General features: G+C 36.0%; 1 protein-coding gene across 1 annotated transcript in view; it reads right to left on the minus strand.

Annotated features, from left to right (window-relative positions):
- LOC113078065 (delta-type opioid receptor-like) overlaps positions 1-10,799 on the minus strand; it is a 34,771-nt gene extending 23,972 nt beyond the window's left edge. Inside the window, exons 1-2 of the mRNA XM_026250346.1 lie at positions 10,234-10,799; positions 8,866-9,082 (exon numbers count right to left, since the gene is read on the minus strand). Coding sequence (XP_026106131.1) covers positions 8,866-9,074 — 209 coding nt within the window. The 5' untranslated portion in view covers positions 9,075-9,082; positions 10,234-10,799. The remainder of the gene's footprint in view (positions 1-8,865; positions 9,083-10,233) is intronic.
- Between the last annotated feature and the right edge of the window lie 1,162 nt (positions 10,800-11,961).

Below are 11,961 nucleotides of genomic sequence, written 5' to 3' on the forward strand. Positions count from 1 at the left end.
TTTTAGTAATGGCAATTATCTACATAAAAAAAAATGATGATCTCAAACTACATTTTACCCCTATTTTGAAGTTAATGTACTCTGCCTCTGCAAAACGTGAGAAGTCCCACCAAGGCAAAAGGCAGTAACTTGCACATCATCAATATTTGGTTGATGATCACCATTTACAAAATTTTTATAGTAAAACTGTATAAAATCTAGTGATCATGGGCTGTCTCATATAGGCTACTGCATATAGTAATGTGACTGTATAAAGGTTTTTTTTTTTTTTTTTTTTTTTCTTAAAGTACACACATGAGTGGATACCGTGGATACCAATTTATGTGCTATGCTCAGTAACGTAAAAGAATGCTAGACATGCACCTGAAAACACCTCTTTTTTAGACCAGCACACCCATGGGCGCACAAATGAGTGCAAATGCATTTGCTATTTAAACAAAGCGGCGCCGGACAGGAAATTGAGAACTGTGTCAGGCTGAAACAAGCAAACACACTGGTGCCTAGCCTTGTACTGGATGTACAGTATGATAGGGCCCTATATGTTCTGATTCTGATCAGATTGTGTCTTTCTTTATGTAATGATTGATTGCAATAACACCTGAGACTTTATCTTCCTATAGTACAAGCTGAAAGAGGAAGGCCAAACATATCACATACAGTTATGCTGTCCTGACATTCCCATCTGCTAAGAGACATGTTGTTGTTATCTCCCTTCATATACAATATGCCACTTTCCCATAATTTGTTCTGTCTGTTCAGTCTTCTTTTTAGGAGGATGATTCAGTGACTGATCAATGACTTGTCTCCTTTTTTTATTATTATTATTATTATTTTTTTTTTTTTTGCAGAATGACTTTCCAGTGCTTGGTCATTAAGGGGAACTGTTTCCACCAGGGTGAACATTACTATTAAAACCTTCAGTGTCATTATAGATTCTTCTAAATGTTCAACATCAAGCGACCGGCTCATTTCTGATGATCTGTGGAACATGACAAAGCTAAAGAACTAAATATGTGCGTACCTTCCAACACTAAGACCTCAAAGCATATTGTTTTATTCAAGAGATATGATTGAAATATTTAGGTGGAATAGTAGATTTGATCTGAGTATTATGTGCCACATTCCAGTGTTCCTTTTCAGCGATGCAGCTTTGATCACAGCTAATGAATTGTGCATTGGAGCTCATGATTTAAATGCAACAATGCACTTACTCATAAAAGCCTTTTATTTATTTTTTTTGCAATACACTTTGAAGCAATCAAGCAAAACTAATAATTCCAGTTGTAATGAGCATCCACTTTGTAATGAAAGGTACTAAGAGAAAGACAGTTATGATAAAAGCATGCGCATAACGACAAAGTGATCACAGATAGAGAATATCTCTTTACATTTTAATTAAAAGGTTGGAAATTTTGTCAACATGTGCCTCTAATTAAGACAAAAACAATGAGTTGAATGTAGACAGCAAAAGGGTTCAGCCATAAAAGGTTTAATTAAATTAGATTTCATTTATGAAATATGTTTGCACAAAGACTATCATAAGGTTATGTGAAGCATGTATAACTATTTCTTCAGCACGATAAATAAACTAATTATATTTAGACCTTCTGGTCCATCGCGTAAGAAGGAATCAGTTCGCCCAACGGCCAGTCGAAAGATCTCCTATGGTGAATTACTCGGGTAACCTGTGCATTTGCAGAAATGTGAGGTCCTGATTGTTGTTTATAGATCTTCAAGTATAGCACTTCTATACTCAAGAGGGCCAGGCATACATGCATGAATGTGTTTTTCAGGATTTCAAATAAAGTGCTGACCTTAGTGACCAGCAAGGTGTTTAGGCCATATAGCGTCACTGAAGCAGTAAAGTCCTAGGCAGAGATCGCACAAGGGGAAGGTTATATCAGCGGCTGTGCGCTCTGCTTCAACATCTTACACTGGATTAAAATGAGAAATAATTCTCACAAGGACATTCATTCTCACCCTCATGCTCTAAACCTGTACAAAGTTTTTTTTTTTTTTATCCGGATTTTCCATTTAGTTATATATTTACATTAAAATTAAATTAAATTAAACTTATGAATTTAGCAGACACTTTTATCCAAAGCAACGTACAGTGCATTCAGGCTATCAATTTTTACCTATCATGTGTTCCCAGTGATTTGAACCCCCAACCTTGCGCTTGACAGCACAGTGCTCTGCCAATTGAGCTACAGGAACACTATATATTTATTTATATATGGAATATGTTTCTTTTTTTTTTTTTTGTCAGTAAGATTTTTTTTAAGAGAAGTCTCACACTCATCAAGGCTGCGTTTATTAAAAAATAAATAAATAAAAAAGGATAGTATTATTGAAGAAAATACCTGCTAGTATGGAAAACAAACTAGTGATTTGCTCAAAACTCATCACTCAAAACTCAAAAATCATATTTTCACATAATGACTAAAGTCATACAGATTTGGAATGGCATGAGGTGGAGTATGTCTCAAGTCTTCATACTGAGAGTTAACTGATGTTTATACATTTTTAGTTCTCGTGGCCAGGTGCAGCATAAACCGTTTGGATTGCTTTTATCTTTGGGGAGTAGATTTACTAAAGTTTACAGTTGGGGGTTGATTTCCTGTGTTGTCTTTGGATGTTTTGTTTAAGTGGTCACTTTTGAGGCTATGTGTTAGTTCGACACATTTAATGACTGCCCAATGAATGCCAATAAAACACAGAGTATGTCTGCCTTAGTTAGTCAGACTTTTGATGACTACAGCACCACAAAGCACGTTCTCAATAAAGAATCCTGCTGACGATACCCAAGAGTTTCAAGGTCTTCTCTTCTGTGTTTCCAACGAGTGCAAACAAAGTTTAACATTATTAATCCAGCAAACCTTGAATCCACTACAAGAATGACCTGATGTTCTGGATATTCAGCCTTAATCAACTGACAGAAATTCACTGATGTAGTGCCACTGATGGCCTCTCAAGTCAGGCTTCAAAAGAATTCCCTGAACTGACAAAAACTGAATTGAAGTTTTAATGTAGATTAACATCATATTGAAATGAAGTATATGTATCGAAAATGGCCTTAATAAATGTGCCGTAACCCTGACGGGTCATTTGAAATCCATGGTAGTTTTTTTTTTTTAGTTAAGTGAGCAGACCACACGTTATGTGAGCATGTGCAGTCAGAAATGTAAAAAAAAAAAAAAAAAGCCAATTTTGAGTCTCACAGGGGAGCCTTTAATTGAATACCTTTTGACAGCTACTGTATATATCTCCAAGCACCGAGAAAAAGACCTTTTCATTTTTTTCCCCTATATATATATATATATATGTCTGTCCATACATGAAATACACATGAATAATTTATAATCAGTCACACTCTGTATACTATAATATGCCCAGCTATTGTATAGTGATTTTGCAAGCCCTGCTAATTTACTGGTAACAATTTCATTGCATCAGTTTTAATAATGGTAAGGGACTAATAGCTTATAAACTCATATTTAATGAGCCAATGAAGTTAGACACCCTGGGTCACTGGCACATTGACTACACACCCATGAGTAAATAATATACTCAATGTGTTCTTCATATAGCATAATTGCATCTTTCAGCTAATGGAGGTCAGTCATAAAGTGATACAATTACATTAAAAACATTTAAAAAATAAGACCCAAAATCAAAAAACAGAACCATAGGTCACAAAGCATCACAACAGCCAAACAGCATTTACACTGAATTTAAGGCATGGTAGGGTAGTGCTAATGCTGTTATGCAGCTTCATATTCATTCCTCCTTGTAATGTACTGTCTGCAGTCCAGTGATAGAGGATTCATTCATTACAGCTCCTGTATCGATCTGACAGGCCCCAGCGGAGCCAACTGGAAGAGAACTCTCTCCAAATGTCCATATACACACCTTTACCTGAAAGCTGTTCCAGGGAGTTCAGAGTAGGAAAATGGATTGACAGACAAATGGACAGACAGCACGGGGAACAAGCAGACAGGTGGATGTACATACCCGTACAGACATAAATGGATAGACGGACACACCAAGAACAGCAAGACAGACACATGAATGGATATGCATGGATAGACAGCCAACCAATGGATGGATGGACAGAAGAATAGAGGAATGGACCGACAGATGGATTGAAATATGTGCCTAACTAGATAGATAACCCATTGATGGATGGATGTGATAATATTGATGAATGAATGGATGGATTTATCCCATCCATTCATTCATTCAACCATATTATCACATCCATCCATCCATGGATGAATGGATGGATGGATGCATGATCAAACAAACAGGAAGACAGATATATGGATGTGCAGAGATAAACACACAACACCCAACCAATGGACAAATTAATACATAATACGAACAGACAGACAGGGGGGATATAGGGATGGATTAATGTATGCACATAGACAGATAATCCATCAATGTATGAATTGATGGGATAATAAGTGATTGATGAATGGATGGATAGATGGCTGCAGGGATGGAAGGGTAAGATAGATTGATGAAAAAGTTAATAAGCAATGGATGGATGGATGGATGGAAGGGTAAGATAGATTGATGAAAAAGTTAATAAGCGATGGATGGATGGATGGATGGACAGGCAGACAGATGAACATAAGTTCACAGAAAGGATGGATGGACGAATTGACAGATGGATAAACATACTGTACAAACAAACAGCGGGATGGATGGATGGTTGAATGTGAATATTCAAGATGGATGGATGAATGCACACAGATGGACAGACAACCCATGGATGGACAGATGGATGGATGGATGGAAGTACACAGATACACATAAAAAAACAAGAATAGATGGATCTACGGATCCATGAATGGAAAAAAAAAATGGTTGGATTGACTCAGAAAGATGAATGGGTGGACAGGCAGACAGACAAATAGATAAACAGACAAAGAAATGGATGGATAGACAGTCAGGCAGAGGAATAGTCAGAAAGACAAATGGATGGATGGACAGTGTAACATCTTCCATCATTTAAATTTCCTCAGCCCTTACATCATGGCACTTATGAAATAATCAGCCACCCAGTAACTTCCTCAAGAGTGAAAAACAGTCAAACATCTGACACTTCAATCTGTTTTAATTGCGAAAAGACACTAGTCAATGTCATCAGACAACCTAAACACAAACAAAGATAAATCTCACGGAAAACTCACGCTCAAACTTTCCTGGAATGACTACTTTCAGAGAGAGCATTGACTCAGCATTTAGACCAGTACAACACAAACTGATTAGAATGATGCATATACGGTATGATCCTGCCACTGGGTCGATGCTTCTGATTGTCTGAGATTGGTGAAAACGCTGGTCTAGCAGGAAAGCTCTTCTCTTAAAGAGGCAAGAAACAGCACTGCAGAAGTAAACCGCTTACATCCACATTCCTACACGCAAACACATGATTGATTCCCACAGCTGAACATACAAGAAGGAGACAGAACAATACATTATGACAGTGAAAAAAAAGAAAACATCACAGCCTTCACAGCACTCATCCAAGAAAAAGCAATGATACATCAGACTCATAATCATACACTTTCTCTCACTGAGGGAGGGACAGTAAACACATTTGTGGCCTCCACACATGCTGGCAGATGGAGAAGGTGGGTGAGCTGGGCCTGAGTGGGTGACGGCCTAAAGACTCAGCACAGAACAGGAAACTGAAGCTGCCCGATGATTAGTCTCTGGTACATCACTATGCACCATGTGCAGTACAATATCATTACGGTACAGCCAGATGGACAGTTCAGACCATGTCAGTATACAAGACCAAAATGACTCCGCCTTCTTGAAAAATGACAATTGCATCATCATTTACTCATCATTATTTGTGAAGCACACACACACACACACAAAACATACTTTAAAGAATGTTGGTGACCAAACATTTTGATGATGACCATTGATTTCCGCTGTTTAGGGGGAAAAACAAAAGATTCCTCAAAGTATCATCTTATATGTTCCACAGAAGCAAGAAAAACAGGTTTGGAACAGCATGATGGTGAGTATGATGGTATGATGTAAGATGACAGAGGTAACATTCTTGAGAGAACTAACCCTTAAGACAGATCTAAATTTGGCACAACATCCTGTTCCTTTGCTGTGTATCCCACAATTCTACAAGGTAAAATAAATTTAAAACATCTATTATAAATAAATACATATCCAGATGGTTTAGGTGTGAGCTGGACTGCAGACAGAAGGCAAAAGGGCTAACAAGTGCTAAGCATCTCTCGGGGAACTCCTTCAAGACTGTTGGAAGACCATTTCAGGTGACTACCTCTTGAAGCTCATCAAGAGAACGCCAAGAGTGTGCAAAGCAGTAATCAGAGCAAAAGGTGCTACTTTGAACAACCTACAATATGACATATTTTCAGTTGTTTCACCCTTTTTTGTTATGTATATAATTCCATATATAATTCCACATGTGTTATTTCATAGTTTTGATGCCTTCAGTATGAATCTACAATTTTCATAGTCATGAAAAAAAAGAAAATTCTTTGAATGAGGTGTGTCCAAACTTTTGGTCTGTACTGTATATATATATATATATATATATATATATATATATATATATATATATATATATATATATATATATATATATATATATATATACTTTCAGAACATCATTCCATTTACTCTTAAATATAAAGGTATATAGCAGAGCTATTTTCGTTCTCCCAAAATAACCTCTCAGTGTACTGTTCTTTAACCATTTTTTTTATTTATTATTTCTTAGTGTGAAAAAAAAAAAGAACTATGAAGAATCTTTAGTGGAACAGAAAGTTTCTGTGGATATTAAAGCTTCCTCGTGGAACTATAGATGCCAATAAGGAACCTTTATTTTTAAAGTAAAACACCACCGTTTTTCGATATTCCACTAAGTTCTTCCCTCAGTTTAGACGAGTTGATAGCACGTGCACTCAATCACTGTAGCAAGTAGTGCCACTATGCTTGTATTTAGCTTAGCACCATTCATTCCTTAGGTTCCAAACAGGGATGCATTTAGAAGCCACCAAACACTTCCATGTTTTCCCTATTTAAAGACGGTTACATGAGTAGTTACACGAGTAGAAAACATTTAAGTGTTTGGTGGCTTCTAAATTCATCCGTTTGGATGGAAGAGGTACGTATCGACTTGTCTAAGTTGAGGGAAGACCATAGTGGAATACAGAAAAATGATGGTGTTTTCCTTTAAAAGTGTATCTGCTTTGAAATAATAATTTAACTCAAATTAATTTGTTTATAGCATTAGACATGACAACATCGTGCCCTGAAAGGCAGATAAGAACCAGATTTCTTAAAAGGTGTCTTAATACAAAAACATTGCCTGTTAATGCACTGATTGGCCAATAAAACAGCATAGCAGCTGCCTTTGGTTCTGGATGCAGCCTAGTTGTCTGAAACCAAATGGTATTAAATTGGCTACATATATAACATTGCCATGAAATTCAAAGCACTGTGGGTAGATCTATCTGTATTCTGCATAGCTTGCGTTGTGTTGGCTAACATTATAAATATTGGGCTCCTCATATTGAAATTATATTAGTAAAGAAGTAGTAACATGTTGAAACCATAAATAATAATAACTGAAAAACAAATTAAAGGAAATAGGAAGGTACGAAATTGGAAAAAGGAAGACAAATTGTCGTGATTAGTTATAATATAGATTTCTGATCTATGATTGTAGCTTTTACTCGTACAGTGAACATACATTGTGTAAAACAACACAGGCATGGAGAGAGAAAGGGGTGAGGGTGGGGAATGAGGGGGTGGAAAGCTAAGGTAATTGAGAGAAAGCTTGTAAACAAACACAAAGACTGAGGATGGAGGGTGAAAATTAATTTCACGTCTCTAGGCCCCACAGAGCTGTCGATAGAGATCAAAGCCAGCTGGTTGAGATAGTTGTGCATTCGGCGTCTCAGCTGTAGTACAGTGGATGTTAAATATGGTCTACTGACTCTCAATTGCTTTAAAGGGATGGTTCAATCAAAAATTATACTTATTTACCTCCGGGTCAAAAGGAGATATTTTGAGATATTTCTGTCTGTTCAATGATATTCAATGGGGTAGTCATTCTATAAAATATCTTCTTTGATGTTCTGCAGAAAACAGTGCATTAGTGCCTGCCAAGTGCCCACTTTTTCAGCAGCAAAATATGCATATATACAGTATACACAAATATTAATCAAAGTATTTTGAAAGCAAAGAGAGTCAAGTTCCTTAGATTATTTGTAATGCTTCATGGCAGTGGGTGGAGTTATTTTGGTGGGCTCTGAACACTGCGACTTTCGATTAACAACCTCAGCTTACAACAGTTCTGACTATAATGGTTTATAAGATATTATTAAAAATCTGTCTCTACTTCAGAAACCTGACTGTTGTGCTCTGTAAAGAAAGTTTAACAGGTCTGGGCAGAATTTAAATGTTTTGGAGTGTGCTATCCCTTTAACATCTCATAAAGGTGCAGTGCCTAATTTGTGAAATATCAGTGTGCACCAAACAGAACTGCAAAATTCCAACAGGTTTCCTATTCAAAGAAGAAGTCCTGCCCTATATCTATGCCATTAGATGAGACTGTGTAAGAAAAAAAAGAAACAAGAATGACCACTTTTAGTACTGAACTGTCCACCGCAGCAAATAATCTCTTCAGTCTCTGTGCTGAAGGTCTGTCTACTGTCAGGATGATGAGGTTTTCCTCATGGCTTTCAAAAAACATCCACAACGGTGCATTGCACTATTACCATTACTGAATCCATAACCTATAATTTATTACAACTAATATATTAAGTTCCATCCTGTTTGGACTTGTCAGCTTACCTGATGATGACGTACATGACCAAGCAGTTTCCCACCAGCCCCACCACACAGACGATCATGTAGACCACTGCTATGGTGATCTTGACACCCCTTGGGAATAAGCTGTCAGTCTCATTGAAGGTGCTCAAGTTGTTCTGGAACAGGGAATCGTTGCACAGATGGAAGCGTCTGGGGTCAGCAAAGCCGGTGGAATCATTTGTGCATTCCATGAATACAGCTATTGCAAAAATAAATAAAATAAATACAAATAAAATACTGAGTGAGGCACACTCTCCATGCTGTCTATCTCACATATTCTATGATTAACAAGTTTAAAATTTTCTTTTTCACATTTTTGTGTAAAAAAAAGCAAGGTTATACTTTTAAGGTGTCATTGTTATTGTGTAATTATACATTTAATACTTAGTAAATTGAATTAAAAACATGTACTTACTGCTGGGTTAGGATAGTGTTTGGTTTAGGGTAGAATGTAATCATGCTTGATTTACTGTTATTGCTTTAATACATTATTGTAAGTAATATATCAAGGATACTAGTGTTACCAAAAGTAATACACAAGTAAATAAACGTACATATAAAATTGTCTAGATTGTTTCCTAATCTAGTTGTCATCGTACAGTACATAACAAATATCGTTGGCGCTTTGGAATTGCTTTTGTTCCTCTTTTGTAAGTTCGGATAAAAGTGTCTTCTAAATGTATGAATGGAAACAAAAAATACACATTAGAGCAATATTGATTTAAAATATTATTAATATTTGAAAAAAGTTTGTTTGCCAAATTTAAGTTAGTCTGGTGTAACCAATATTCTGGCAGCCATTTTGTTGTCATGTGACATGAAAACAAACCACTCTCGAGGTTTTGACCATATAAAAAAAAAAAAAAAAAGAAAAAAAAAAAGAAAAGAAGAAGAAGATTGTTAGTTCAGGTCACATGAGTAACTCTTAATATTCGTGAAACGAAAACAATTAGATTATTTATTTATTTAGAAAACATGTTTGGAAAAATGTTTACTTCAAAACCAACAAGAACACAAAGATAACATTATTAAGAACTTGAAACGTGTGTTTTATATGATACATTTTTGAAGATGTTCCGTTTGTATCTCTGACAATATTTATCGTCATTGACCCAAATAGATGTTGCTACAGTTGATGATGTCCATGTGATAAGCGAGGCGCATAGTGAACGATACACTGTACTGTCAACAGTTTGCGCATGAAATGCATCACACTGTTTGGCTATAGAGAAAACAAACCAAACATGCCAAATTCCCGGTGACGTTCACACCGGTACAAGCAAAAGTCCATACACCGGTCCAGTCATTTATCACATCGCTTTAGTATGGTTCAAATAGAGCAGCACATACCGCTGTTTGAAGAAATCCCGTGTGATCGCTTATGCGTCCGGGTCCTGCAAGCACGCGAGGAATTCTAGTTTCCGCTATTCTTTCTGTTTTAAGCAGCCTCGGAGCTCTGTTTTCAACAGAACACAGATGTTCACATCACTGTGTATTTCAGGCAAAAGAGAAACATTTTTTTTTCTTTCTTTGCGAGCGCAGTGGGAGGGGGAGGTGCGCTAAAGCACTTGCTTGTTGTTGCGAATCTTCAGCAGCGACTTACATCTCCAATAGGTAGGTATCTCTCTCTCTCTCTCTCTCTCTCTCTCTCTCTCTCTCTCTCTCTCTCTCCCTCTCTCTCTCTCCTGGCACGCGCTAACTCAAAGGCTGATTACGCAGCGGTGTGGCGCGCGCATGCAGGGGTCAGGGTCGCGCGCGCTCGTCTGAACAGGTGTCTTGTGTTGAAGGAAAGACATTGTACCTATGTTTTACATATATACACATACAAATGTGTGTGTGTGTATGTTTCTATGACATCCCATAGGCATAATGGTTTTTATACTGTACAAACTGTATATTCTATGGCCCTACACCAACCCTACACATAACCCTAACCCTCACAGGAAACTGTATGCATTTTTACTTTTTCAAAAAAACTAATTCTGTAAGGTTTATACATGTTTTGAAAAACGGGGACATGGGTTATGTCCTCATAAGTCACCCTCTCCTTGTAATACCGGTGCCATACCCATGTCATTAAAGCAAATACATAAATAAATAAATAAATAAATAGATAACCTTGAGAAAAACTTGATAAACTTGGCTCAGTAAATATACTATAAGGTATACAATTTTATTTTATACCTTAAAACATATTTAATTTAATTTAATAAAGGGTAACATTTCTTATTTTCAGTGTCTAAAAAAATAAATGTAAATAAATCTATATCCAGGACATTTCCACTATATAAAAATAATAATGACAAAAACATACACAACAAAATTATTAAACAAATTATTATGCACTGAAAGAAAAGAACAATAGACAATGGGAAAAAATAAAATAAATAAAAAATTATGTAATTAAAATTACAATAAATATAGAAAAATTAATATAATACAATCTAATTTCAAAATATTAACAAAGACTACAATAGTATATCAATTATACTGTAATAAACTTATAATTTATGAGGAATTCTTTTTTTTTTTTTGTAAAGTTGTGTACAGTTATGGCTGTTTTATGCTGCATTTGTTTTGTTGTTAAATTTATGTTTACTGCATTGATATAATCTAATGTGTCCCTTGTGTCCCCTGCTTGCTTATCAGTACATTTCACAGTACAAGCAATGATTAATTGAGGTAACCATAGGCACCATGTGGATCTGGAACCCTTCTGGCAAGGGCAGCTGCCAATTTTTCCTATACATTTAACAAAGTACAGTGCAGGATCGGAAAATGATGTGGTAAAGACAAAAATAATAAATGGTTACCATTGTAGCACCTAAAATATTCACTTTGAATTGAATGTACAGTATTTTGAAATACATTTTAACCTAAAATATTGATGCTGACAAATAATGTAATTGAAAACAATGTCACTTGTCACACTTTTACATGACATACACTTGAAATATGATGCTCCTCTCTGATCTCATGCTTTTGTTTTCATTTGTGTATCAAGCATATTTAGCTATAATTGCAACAGATTTCAATTGCAAAGTGCAATAGATTTTAATGGATATTAATGCTGCTTGA

The sequence above is a fragment of the Carassius auratus genome, unplaced genomic scaffold, assembly GCF_003368295.1.
Source record: "Carassius auratus strain Wakin unplaced genomic scaffold, ASM336829v1 scaf_tig00024134, whole genome shotgun sequence".
NCBI classification, from domain to species: Eukaryota; Metazoa; Chordata; class Actinopteri; order Cypriniformes; family Cyprinidae; genus Carassius; species Carassius auratus.